Source organism: Monopterus albus, unplaced genomic scaffold (genome assembly GCF_001952655.1).
Source record: "Monopterus albus unplaced genomic scaffold, M_albus_1.0 scaffold250.1, whole genome shotgun sequence".
Taxonomy (NCBI): Eukaryota; Metazoa; Chordata; class Actinopteri; order Synbranchiformes; family Synbranchidae; genus Monopterus; species Monopterus albus.
Genome location: NW_018128130.1, coordinates 848,122 through 860,465, shown reverse-complemented (window position 1 = coordinate 860,465; position 12,344 = coordinate 848,122). Strand labels below are relative to the sequence as shown.

The following is a 12,344-nucleotide window of genomic DNA, read 5'->3' as shown; positions in this document are numbered from 1 at the left end:
CTGCAGGCACTTGCAGTCCATAGCAGTAGTGCTGCCATACCAGACAGTGATGCAGCTGGTCAATATGCTCTCAATGATGCAGCTGTAGAAGTTGCAAAGGATTCTAGGCGACATGCCAAACCTCCTCAGCCTCCTCAGGAAGTACAGCCACCATTTGGCCTTCTTGACCAGCTGTGTGGTGTTAAGTGTCCAAGTGAGGTCCTCACTGATGTGGACGCCCAGGTATTTGAAGCTGCTCACCTTCTCCACTTTGAGCCCCCGGATGAACAGTGGCCGATGAGATCTCCTCTCCTTCCTCATGTCCACTATCATCTCCTTCGTCTTGTCTGTGTTGAGGCTGAGATTATTGTCCTTGCACCATGACACCAGACCGGCCACCTCCCACAGATGCTATAAAAAGTTATGAAACCTTTGGAGCAACATAAATAAAAAAAAAGGTTATATGTTTTCTAGTGAAGAAACATATGAACCAGTGCAGCGGTGTGTGTTACTGAGGTGTTTTTAATCATTTTTGAATAGCAACAGTGGTCTGAGACACAGATGAATGAACTAATCCAGGACTGACAGACATTAATAGTGAGTAGAGTTAATTTATTGTTACTTTTAGTCAGACCTGCTTGAGCTCAACTTACTTTTCGCTGTCCATCATCATCTCAGAATCTCAGAAGAGGAGTCGTACTGTTATCTGCAGGTTGACCCCTCAAGCATTCATACCTCAACTCTAAAACAACAGCCTGTGACCCTAACAATATGACATGACTGTTTTGTACTGATGGATTTAGTGCTGTGGCAATGTACATTGTATTGAATTTACCATGTTAGGCATCATAGTACAGGTACTTACAACCCCTTTGAAACCTGTACAAGTGAGCAAGATATATTTATTCAGTCATCTTTTGAATGCCAGTGTTCTGATATGGAAACATGACTGGAACTTAAACTTGTACGGCCTGGTTTAGTTGAGTGAAGTGAACAACGTAGTGCTGCTAATGATCAGTATTCAAATGTCTTTTCAGCCTAAACCAGTCCCTCCATCACAAGGGGCCACTCAGCCAACTCCCCAACCGGCTGCAGCTGCAGCACCACCCACAGTCTCAGCCTCAGCAGAAGTGCCGTTCACACCGACACAGACAGTGTCTGCACCCACGCCTGCCCCACACTCAGTGCCTCCCCCTGAGTCCACATCCCCAGTGCTGGAAAACACCCAATCTGTCAAAGAAATATCAACCTTGGACTTAGACACAGCGCCAGTTCTGGCCCCAGACTCAGCACCAGCCTTGGAGTCAGCTGCTCCTCCAGCCTCTGCCCCAGCTTCTGAAGCTGCTCAGATGGTCTCAGCCACATCAGACTGCTTCACACCTGCTGCCCAGCCTGAAGAAAAGACAAGGGAAGAGCCAGAGAATCAACCATCTGCCACTGCACCAGTCCTCTCCTCTGCTTCCAGGTTGAGAGTTATTCATTATCTCATTGTCCAAGAATCTTATTTCAAATATGTTGGAAAATCTGGGTTAGCTAGCTAAGGTCATATTGTGATCATGTGGAACCTACACTCACCGGTCACTTTATTAGGTACACCTGTACAATTATATGCATTTAAATCCAACACTTCCACCTCAACATCTGTGTTTATGAAGCTCAGAATGTTCCAGTGTTTGGTGACGTTGTCATAGATTTATAAATCATATGTCAATCATATGTTTACTATTTTGGTCTTTGTTAAAGTTGATGTTCTGGACTACACTGTATTAAGTCTGTGTAGTTTTGTCCTCCCCAGCTACATACTTGAGAGGGTCAGAATATTAGTAACAGCTCTGAATGTAATGTAGAACCAGCTCTTTTTGCATGAAAACACTTCACTGCTGCTCTTGACTTAATTTTGGTTTTTGTCACCTACAGAGAATCAGGGTTACTTAGTGACTTTAGCTGAAAGCATGTTGCTCAGTAGTACATAACAGTTAAAATATTGTAATGTCTGTCAGTCTGCCACTTTGATCCACACAGAAATGTATTTGAAGAATTGCCACTGAATTTTGTAGAATATTCACATTTCCCTCGGAATAAATTGTAGTAATTTTGATGGTCTTCCTGTAGCCCCATCATCATGTCAAAACTTGGATTTGCCACATACTTGCACAACTAATAACATTCTTATCAGCTTCAGTTTGCGTTTAGTTTTAATTAGCAAATGTTAACATGCTAACATGGTGAATTAAGGTGCCAAACATGGTAAACATTATACCTGCTAAACACTAGCATGCTAGCATTGTCACTATGAGCATGTAGTTCAAAGCATGACTTACTAAGTATAGCATACATAATTTGGTAGACTTTTTGTCTTGTTCCTTTATTACAACTGAGTTTTACTGTAATTGTGCTTTTGGAATGTTGATTTACTTTACATGTTTTCATGTCTTTTGTTTTTGTACATTTTTCTCAGCCTTGTTGATGAACTGGGTCTCCTTGAAGAAGCAGCTTCAATACTGGGTAATACGTTTATAATTTTCCTTCCTATTTATATACAGTATACTGTATTTGTCTCTGCGCCGGCGGTAGCCACGGCCAGAGGCATTATGTTTTTGGGTTGTCGGTCTGTTTGTACATCTGTACAACGATACGGCCCATTCTTGTGATTGCGATATCTTAGGAATGCCTTGAGGGAATTTCTTCAAATTTTGGCAAAAGTGTCCACTTGGGATCAAGGCTGAACTGATTAGATTTTGGAGGTCAAAGGTCAGTGAACTCGCGCCTGTCCCATACCCATTAATCTGATCGGATGACGGAGCATAGAACTGCAAAGCGGTAATTCTGTTTCTTTTTGTTCTAACTCTTAGTGTCCTGCTGATAGTTTGCATCAAAAATTGCTCCCATTTTTCTCAGAGCAATTGAACCTATGCGAGTGTCAGTGTCCTGCATATTACTTCAGATTTAGATGTTTCAGATCTATGAAAATAACTCAGGTGATGATTGTATGTAAATCCACTCACTTAGGCCACTCCTGATAAAAATTCACTAAAAATGTAAATAGATACATGCTAAAAAGAGAGGGCTCAGATGTAGTTCACAGTAAACTCACTGTTTGCATCATCCAAGGATTAATGGGAAATGACAAAAATATAGAACAAATTTATGTCAAGCTGAAAAAAAAAGTCAGCTAAAATGTGATCCGTATATCTCTGGAGCACTGTAAATATCTGTACCCATTCATATCCAGGTCTTTACTGTGTAGAAAACATGTAATACAATTTATATACCAATTGTGGACAGCTATTTTTGAAAAGAACTGTGGTCTGTAGAGACTAAAAGCCTGCAAAGCACCTTCCTCACCTCATCCACCTTTCATCCACCACCTCTTTCTCTGTCCTATCTCCATTGCTGTTTCCACAGTGACAGGTACAGCCTATGAGAACCTGGTGTCAGAGATTATGTCTATTGGTTATGAGCGAGAGCAAGTGGTCGCTGCACTTAGAGCCAGTTACAACAACCCAGACCGAGCAGTAGAGTATCTACTCACGGTAAGGACTTAACTGGCTCTACTTCTATCCCTGTCTGCCACTGGATTCTAGAGTGTGTAGTAAATGTTTATGTATTTTTCCCCATTGGCCATCATCCTTTTAAATGTTCATAAGAGCTCCTTTCTCCAGAACAGTGGTCTTTTTTTCTTGGCTCTCCAGGTGAATGTTTTCTTTACTTGTGTATCTGTGTGTGTGTGTGTGTGTGTGTGTGTGTGTGTGTTTGGGGGGGTCAGGTCTTTGAGGCATTGGGGAGAGTGTAGTGTTCCAGACAGCAAGGTAATTTACTTAGTCTTATGTTTACTTTTAAAAGTATTTAATCTTGATCTTGCTTTCTTATTTTAGACTAGTTTATAACTGTTCTCGTGTGGCTGCAGTCTTTCTTTGATGACCTTGCATTTTTGAATAATTTCAGTCTGGGTTTAAAGTGCACCATAACACTGAAACGGGGACTTCAGTTGGGTGGACCGTGGGCAAAGTGGTGAAAATGACACATTTTTGCAAATTTGTTCTGCTTGTTCAACAGCTGTTTTTGTAATACTACGGAGTGATCCTTCACATCCTCTGCTCTCCCTCTGTTCAGCTGTGAGAGGAGTATAGCCCCTCTCTCCTCCTGAACAGAGACTGAGACAGAAAAAAATACAGTGGAAAAGCAAATAGGACGGTCCACATCAGCCTGTGAGGTTATACAGGTGACAGTTAAGAGAAGCACGGGGTGTATCGCATGTTAGGTTCTGACAGTGGAAACTCAGCTGCAGTGCACAGCTGGAACACCAGCATCCTCACCAACAGACTACTGTGCTCTGAACAAGATGTAGCAGCCTGCTAATAGAGCTAGTTTGGTCAGATAATGAGCATTCACATCTCTGAAAATGATAATCCCGATTGGATTCCCAAGCTCGGGGCTGTCGCCTGTCTCATACAGCCGGGCATTCTGAGTGACAGCACTCAGTTTCCACTGACAATGAATGGGCAGCTGTCGATAACCCTGGAATTTGCCTTTGTTTGTGCTCAGGATGCTCAGCAGCGCAGTTGTGCACTTTGGCCACAAGGGGGCTCACAGTCAACAGCCTTTCCAGCACTCACAATGGTGAAGAATTGTTTAAAATATTCCTGTATCAAAATTATGATGCCGGGCAGCACTAGAGTCTGATCCATTGCTCCGTGGGCCATACTCCACTTCTTCAGAATTTTATTAAAATTCATTCATTGCTTTCTGACCTATGCTGTTAACAAAGAAATGCCAGCAAAAACATAGCAAGGCAGCCAGTGATTGCCATACACTAACAATATTTAGTTATCTTGTAAAATTTGGTTCAGTAGAGTTTTTTGGGGGGTGCAGGCCACTAAAGGAAATAATGCACAGCCCTCTTGCAGACTGTAGGTTCTTCCCACTGGCTCTCACACCAGGGAGATATAAGGGAGGTCTGCATTCAACATGGTGGGCAATATCGTAAATCACTGAGCATCAGTTTGATGAGGTGCCTTGATCTGCTAGGTATTTAATTTGCTGAATGATCTCAAACAGGGGTGGGCAATTCCGGTCCTTGAGTGCCGCTGCCCTGCTTGTTTTCCAGCTGTCCCTGCCCTGCCCACTGCTGATTACCTGGGTCATGTGTTTAAGAAGTTGGAAGATAAAAGTGGATTGAGGACATATAAAATGAATTGGTATCTTCCAGCTTCTGATTGAACATACCTTGTCTTATTTAGCTATTTTGTCTATAAGCTTTCTCCCACACTAAACAACAACGGTAACCAGTGTGTCCCATCCCCAGTAGGGCCAGTATCTGGCAGTCAGTCTCCCTCTGCTGGTGGAGACTCCGTCTCCACAGAGAACCCTCTTGAGTTCCTAAGGAGCCAGCCTCAGTTCCAGCAGATGAGACAGATCATCCAGCAGAACCCGGCCCTCCTACCAGCCCTGCTGCAGCAGCTTGGCAGAGACAACCCGCAGCTGCTGCAGGTACCAATCCAGCACACTTACCAAGTTGCAGTGGGTTTCTGACAGGGATTAAAGTGTGTGTGTGTGTGTGTGTGTGTGTGTGTGTGTGTGTGTGTGTGGGTTTCTGTTGATAAACCTGGTTGCAAGCAGTAAGCGCAGTAAATCAGTGAGCCCAGGAGAACATGTTTCTTATACAACTCTAGACTTTTTTTAAGTCTCAGCATTAAAATCTTGAGTGGCCTTTTTTCATTGGTTTAGCTGTTTTCTCATAAACTACAGTATATCAGTTGTACACTAGTATTTATATTGGTTGTATGTATTACTTGCAGCAAATCACACAGCACCAGGAGCGTTTTGTGCAGATGCTGAATGAACCACGAAGAGGAGGGGAGACAGGAGGGGAGGGGGCCGAGGCTCAGGGATCCCCACACACTAACTACATCCAGGTCACCGCACAGGAGAAGGAGGCCATTGAGAGGGTCAGTTCACCAGTCAAATGACATTACAGTGCAGGGATTTACCAGTATCTGCGACCCTCTTCAGGATAAGCAATATAGATAACGGATGGATAGTCGGCTAAAGCACACAGATCTCTGATAGATTTTCTTTTCTACATGATGTTTGATTCACCAAATCATTCTTTCTAAACATAAACTGTATAGTTCCTTACAGGCTGCTACAGAATGAGGAAGCATTCACTGCAAAATAAGCCATGAAAAGTCATGATTTCTATTGTTTTGTTTTATTTCCTTTGGGAAATCATTTATTGCAAAACAAATAATATAAAAAGTGCACTTTTAAAAGGCTAAAACAGCAGCATTCTTGGAAGCTCTGTGGCAGCTTGTTTAAAGAGTTCACATAGCCTTGTTTTCTGAAGGTGGGTATTGATGTATATGTACAGATGGGCGACAAATGAAAATAAAAACTACCATACAGTAAAGTGACCAACAGAGACTTTTTAGTAAAGTGTCTCCAGAGTAGCTTTACTAATGCTCCTCTGTTGGAACGGGGAAACCTCATTCTCCCAAAACGTATTCCCTCATTGTGTCCAACAAACTGTCGTCCTCATGAAGCCGTTCACTAACCCAGAGCTGCAGCCATGAGCCAGTTCCTACCAGGCGTGGATAAAAAATTAACCAGCAACTATTTTGAAGTAAAAATCACCAACATTTTCTGGTTCCACCTTTTTTTTAATGTGCTTAACTGATAGAGACTAGGCGTATTTAGACCACACCAACACCAGCACCAGGTGCGTGTGCGTATGGGGGGTGACAGTTCATCTTGCTCCACTGATTTTGTATTGTGTGAAGGCACCTCTGTGACAATTTGGTCTTTTTACAAAAAACTGAAAAATAGCTAAAAGCTGCTATGTGGTAGACTACACTACCATCAACGCAAAGAACCCAGAGATGCAGTTTCAGAAGTTGCTGAACAAAACACTGAAGCTTTAAGAAGACAAAAGTGTGGCATTAGCAGGTACAATGGGGAAACAGTGGGATCCTGATAAACCTTTGTGTGCAATGAGCATTTTGTCACCGTTAATTTCCAAACGTCACTTTAGGTTACTGTAATTCTTTAAGTTAAGCTCAAGCATTTTGATGCAACTTGTGCCATAGCAGTAACATGTTTGCAAGTGCCTCAGCTAACTACCAAATGGAATCTGAGCCTCAATAGCCACAGAAGACAGTTAAAAAAATCAGCAGATTACTGTGGGCCTGCTAACCAAAGTAGCTTGCTAACATTTTAACAGCTAACTTTTCCCATCATCATTTTAGTTATTAGCTGCACTCTGTCTCTCTAGACGTGGTTCTGTTTTGGAAATAAATTGATGCTAAGTTTCTTCCCACATGATACGTATTAGCAAGATATTATAGGCACCTGCAAACATACCCAGATACTTTGTTGTATACAAACGTATTGAATGTCATGATCCCTGTTTCCCCATTCTTTCTGCTAATCCCTCACGTCTTATCCGCTTTGTCGTCTTAAAGCTTAGTTTTTTTCTTTTGTTTGGTAGCTTTTAAAATTTTAACTGAATTCTTTGCCTTCTTGGTAGTGCATCCTATGACACAGCTGCTTTTTTTCAGTTTTTAGTAATAAGACTGAAATGTCAAAGAGGCACCTACATACAATATAAAGTCAGCGGAGAGTGGGTACTTGTTTTCCCCCATGGCAGGTGTGTTTTCAGATTATGATGTGCAGCGCTTTGTCGCCATGCTTCTCTTTGACTTGAGAATAATCTGAAGCTGGATATCTTTGGATTTGTTGGTTGGACAGAACAAAACATTTGAAGATGCCACCTTTGACACTGAAAATTCAGAATAGGCATTTTCCCAGTGTTTGACATTCTGTGAATTAAAACGCTAAATCAGATGATCAAGAAATGAACTGTCAGATTTAATCAGTGACCCCCCTGCAGTTTTGTAAATTGCCACTAATTTATTCATGAGTTTCCACTTGTGTTTCTCCTATTTTGATATCAGCCAGCCATGTAGTAACATGAGAATGTATGCTGTTTTCCAGTTAAAAGCGTTGGGCTTTCCTGAAGGCTTAGTCATCCAGGCTTACTTTGCCTGTGAGAAGAATGAGAATCTGGCAGCAAACTTCCTGCTACAGCAAACATGGGACGATGAGTAACCAAATATCACTTGATACATCACCATCCAGCAGAGGGCTGCAGACTGGATGACAGCGCTACACGAAGTCCACCGGGGAGGAACAAGGACAGGATAAGAAGGACATTTCTTTTCACACCATGTGACTGTGGTTTGATGATGATGACATGCTGTTCAAAGTTAGCTGTGCCGCCTGCTATCCATTTAGCTATAATGATCACCGTGGGCGCTCATACTGAGCTCTGCCATACTGCTGCCACATCGTTACTGCTGCCGCTTGTGTCGAGTGATTACACTGAGAGAAGTCAGGAAATAGACCATCAGTCTGCATCACCTTCCCAGGCCATCAGGTGTTAAACTTAGACTACTGTGCATATACAGTGTGCACACTACAGAATGTATTTGTAGCGAATATATACATGACAAAAATAAGTTTACAACATGTGCAAACAGACATGTTGCACATGTTTGCCACCAACATGTGCATGTTGGATGCACCTGAAAATGTGATGCAATCTGTTCACTTCACTGTTTGAAAGCTAGCATTGATTTACATTAAAGTTCACATCTGATCATTTAACCTTTTTGGTTCTTGTTTTCTTGAAATCCTAAACACTCAAATATGTCAGACAGAATGTGTCCAAATAGAATACATTCTTCAGGGGTTGTTTTGACCTTTCATTCGCCATGTACATGTGCTTCATTGGTTCTATCCATGGAAAATGAATCCTGCAAGTTGCCTTGCAGGAGCATCTGGGACTTTGTTGCCCGTTCCTGCCAGAAAAAGGAAAGTTAAACAAAATGTTACCAATGTCATGTATATAAAATACTTAAGGTCAAAGATAAACAAAATGTCATGATACCTCAAAATTACAACTGTTTAATAAAAATATTGAGCTACACCACCAATTAGAAGTTTGGCCACACTGTCCCAGCGAATTGAATTGGAAAGTGTGTTCAAATCTCTGACTGGTGGTGTAAGTCAAATTACACAATAGTAAGATTGTCTGAGGTGTTTGCAGGTTAAGTAACAATTTTAACTAATCATGATTTTGATGCACTATTTCAAGATGTAGAATAATTTTGATTAAAAAATGTTGACTTTGTATTCATTTTGACTTAGTTATTTTTTACTTTGCAGAAGTAAATTTAAAAAATAATAAAAATTGTTGATTAACAATTTTGACTTTTAGGATGGAATTTTTTTTTTTTTTTTTTTAAGAAATGTGTATTAATCCACAGTATTTCCTCTGTTGGAATGATAGTTGACTTCCTTCTTCCAGACAGTCTGAGTTTGTCTGGTGTCATATCTTCTATGCATCTTAAGAGTTTGAGCCATTGCTCCTTCATGCCTTATGGGTTAAAAACTTGAGCTTTGATTTTACAAATGGTGTTGTAGTTGACAGTCTAGTGAGATGTTTCACAGATGAGGATTGGTCATTAGACTTTTAATTAGTGATAATCAGTTATTGTTTCAAAAATTGACTAAAGGGAATTTGAATAAGCGCTAGAAGCCAAAACAAATATTTTTAGCATGTTTTGCTGTTTCTCCTTTCTCTTTGTTGTGTTTGAACTGGACAATTTGTATTATATTGTAGATGGGGTATACAAACATTGGGGAAAAAGGCACTTTACTGTAACAAAGGTGCTCTTTAGCTATGAAGAGCTGTTGTTGCATGAGATTGTTGAAGCATGGCAGTGGGTTAGGAATGATGAAACTATCAATGTGGTGTTGCTCTGATTTTGTTGGTTTACCCATTTTGTCAGTGTTTTTTCTTTTTGAGTTTATAAAAATTGTTACAAACAAATACACCAGTTGAGGGTTTGCTAAATAGTTGTGAAAAACCTTTGTGTCAGCATTGTGTAAAATAAATGGCTTTTACAAAGAGGATGAGACAAGGTGATTTTATCATGAAGTACAGGCATCACATTTCACTGTGAAGTGATGAGGTTACAGCTATAGTTTGGTACATACACTGCAGTCAAGTGTCAATTAATGGAGAGTGCATACTGTGTTTCTGATGTCAAATGACAGCACAGCAGCTACAAAGTACCAATTTTTAGGGACATTTTCTAAATTCTTTATTATCACTTCTTGAAAGCTTCTCTTTTTAAGCATTTTTTCAACCTCGACAATATATGCAGTAGGTTTGGTATGCAGCTCCTATTACAGTCAGATCTTCAATAAATTTTGAGCCCTCTTGTGTAAGGCTCCCACATGCCAGCACAATATTTAAGTGCATAAAAGGTCAAGCAATTTCTTCTATAATTTGTTTGCAAAATAATTATTCCGAATTAAAGAGCTTGGTCGGACATAAGTGCAACATTTTGTTTTAAGAAATATTGTATTATTTTTGCAAGTAATGCAAACCTTATCAGATTTTTAATGGAGTTTTGACCGCGCTTTGTCCCCGGAGTGTGAGGCTTAAGCTTGTCCGCCAGTCGGCGTGTTGCCTTGGAGAGGAAGGGTGGGTGCGTTCCCGCAGCAACAGGGAAGATGGCAGCTCTCACATCTCTCACCCAGGTAAAGATGCAGCATTTTACCACTGTGCATTTCAACTTAAGGGTGACATAACTGATAGCATTATACACGGTCTCGTCCACAACGTTGTATTTTAATTTGGTCTGAAATAAGAGCTCGCGTTGAATGCAGCTATAAATAAAGCAAAGAGCTGGTCGAATAAGGCCTGCTGTATTAACGTTACCGTTAGGTAGCGGATTTGTTAGCCCCAGCTGGTACTAGCTAGCGTGAAGCTGTTTATGTACGACACATCATTCCTTTAACTTACAAATTATACATTTACAGATAATAAGCGCCACAGACACTGGATTCAAAGTGTGGACCAGGCTCGTAAGAGCACGTATGTTGACAAAGCATCAGGAACTGACAGCGTTCAGTCCTTAAGCTAGCAAACCTTAAGCTAGCCTAGCTTTGATGACAAGTAACGCTAATGAGTGAAGATGGGGATCGCTAGAGGCCAGAAGGCGGATAGATCTACAGTAGGCTTAACACTGACTGAGCTTTACTGGTGCTGATGTGAGTTGAGTCTGTAGTCATAGTCACAGTTCGCTGGTGGCAAGCTTATGGCTGAAGAACACTCGTGACAGTGATTGTGTTTTATCTGATGCGATTGCGCAATATGACAAGGCAGATCAATAGTGATATATCCTTGTTATTGATTGCGAGCAATGAGGGCTTAGGCGCTCTTCCTGAAGGGAAAAGCCTAATTAGCCAGCACTATGCAAGGTCTAGTCAGATATATGAATTTACAGCTTATATATCTGTTCTTGTAGCTGAGGGACCCTCATGGCATGGGGCTACCCGGTAGTGGACTAACACTGTCTCTCTTCCCACAGCTATCAAGTGGGAACCCTGTATATGAGAGCTTTTACAGACAGGTAAGAGGATTAGCCATCTCAAAATAGCCTACTTATGAACTGCAATCCCAATTTATGTAAAACGTGTGAAAGACAGTTCATATGTTTCAGAGGGAGACCGTCAAATATGCCACAGTGTGCTCAGACCATGATGTGTGTGTTTACTCCAAGGTGGATCCTAGGAATACAGGGAGAGTTGGACCAACAGAGGCTGCCTTGTTCTTAAAAAAGTCTGGACTACCTGATATTACCCTGGGAAAGGTAGGTAGTGGTAAATGTTACATTATTTGTTTCTCTGTAGTGACTAATGGGGCCAGTGTTACTTCACACAGAACTGGAGAGGACTGCATGCTTCATACATTGTCTCATATGTCACATGATTATTGTTCTTCATGCACTAGTGGATTGTCAGTGGGCTGAAGGTCAACATCTGGTCTGTGGATCTGTCAGTCTAGTGTGCTGCCAGCATTATTGAAAACACAGCTCATAGAGTTAAAAGTCACAGTACCTGTTAGAGCAGGGGTCACCAACACGGTGCCTGCGGGCAAACGCTCACCTGCAAGGACCACTTGAGGCGCCCTCGAGGCATGTTCTAAAAATAGCACTGTCACAATGAAGCTCTGTCTAAAAAAATTTTTTGTTGCCTTACTTTTTGAATCAAAAATGGTTGAATTCATGTAGATTTTAAAATGATGTTATTTATTACAAAATAAAAAAAAAAAAGCTTTATGTATATAATGAAATCTGGCCTTTTCTGAAGTTAAAGGTCAATATTGCGTGCATGTCAACACCACACACCTCTTTCCTGACACTGGGAGGCGGGGCAGCAACGATCAGGAGTTAGTTGTGATTTACCCCCAAAAAATGGCAGGAAAGCGAAAAGGAAACAACACATTTTAACAG

General features: G+C 41.1%; 2 protein-coding genes across 2 annotated transcripts in view; both read left to right on the top strand.

The window, feature by feature from the left end:
• LOC109972195 (UV excision repair protein RAD23 homolog B-like) overlaps positions 1-9,150 on the top strand; it is a 13,061-nt gene extending 3,911 nt beyond the window's left edge. Inside the window, exons 4-10 of the mRNA XM_020620904.1 lie at positions 1,017-1,444; positions 2,438-2,484; positions 3,385-3,512; positions 4,455-4,599; positions 5,285-5,469; positions 5,778-5,927; positions 7,972-9,150. Coding sequence (XP_020476560.1) covers positions 1,017-1,444; positions 2,438-2,484; positions 3,385-3,512; positions 4,455-4,599; positions 5,285-5,469; positions 5,778-5,927; positions 7,972-8,085 — 1,197 coding nt within the window. The 3' untranslated portion in view covers positions 8,086-9,150. The remainder of the gene's footprint in view (positions 1-1,016; positions 1,445-2,437; positions 2,485-3,384; positions 3,513-4,454; positions 4,600-5,284; positions 5,470-5,777; positions 5,928-7,971) is intronic.
• Positions 9,151-10,456: 1,306 nt separating this feature from the next.
• The window catches only part of eps15l1a (epidermal growth factor receptor pathway substrate 15-like 1a), a 64,273-nt gene continuing 62,385 nt past the window's right edge, over positions 10,457-12,344 (top strand). Inside the window, exons 1-3 of the mRNA XM_020620895.1 lie at positions 10,457-10,587; positions 11,421-11,462; positions 11,613-11,702. Of these exons, the coding sequence (XP_020476551.1) occupies positions 10,561-10,587; positions 11,421-11,462; positions 11,613-11,702 (159 nt within the window). The 5' untranslated portion in view covers positions 10,457-10,560. The remainder of the gene's footprint in view (positions 10,588-11,420; positions 11,463-11,612; positions 11,703-12,344) is intronic.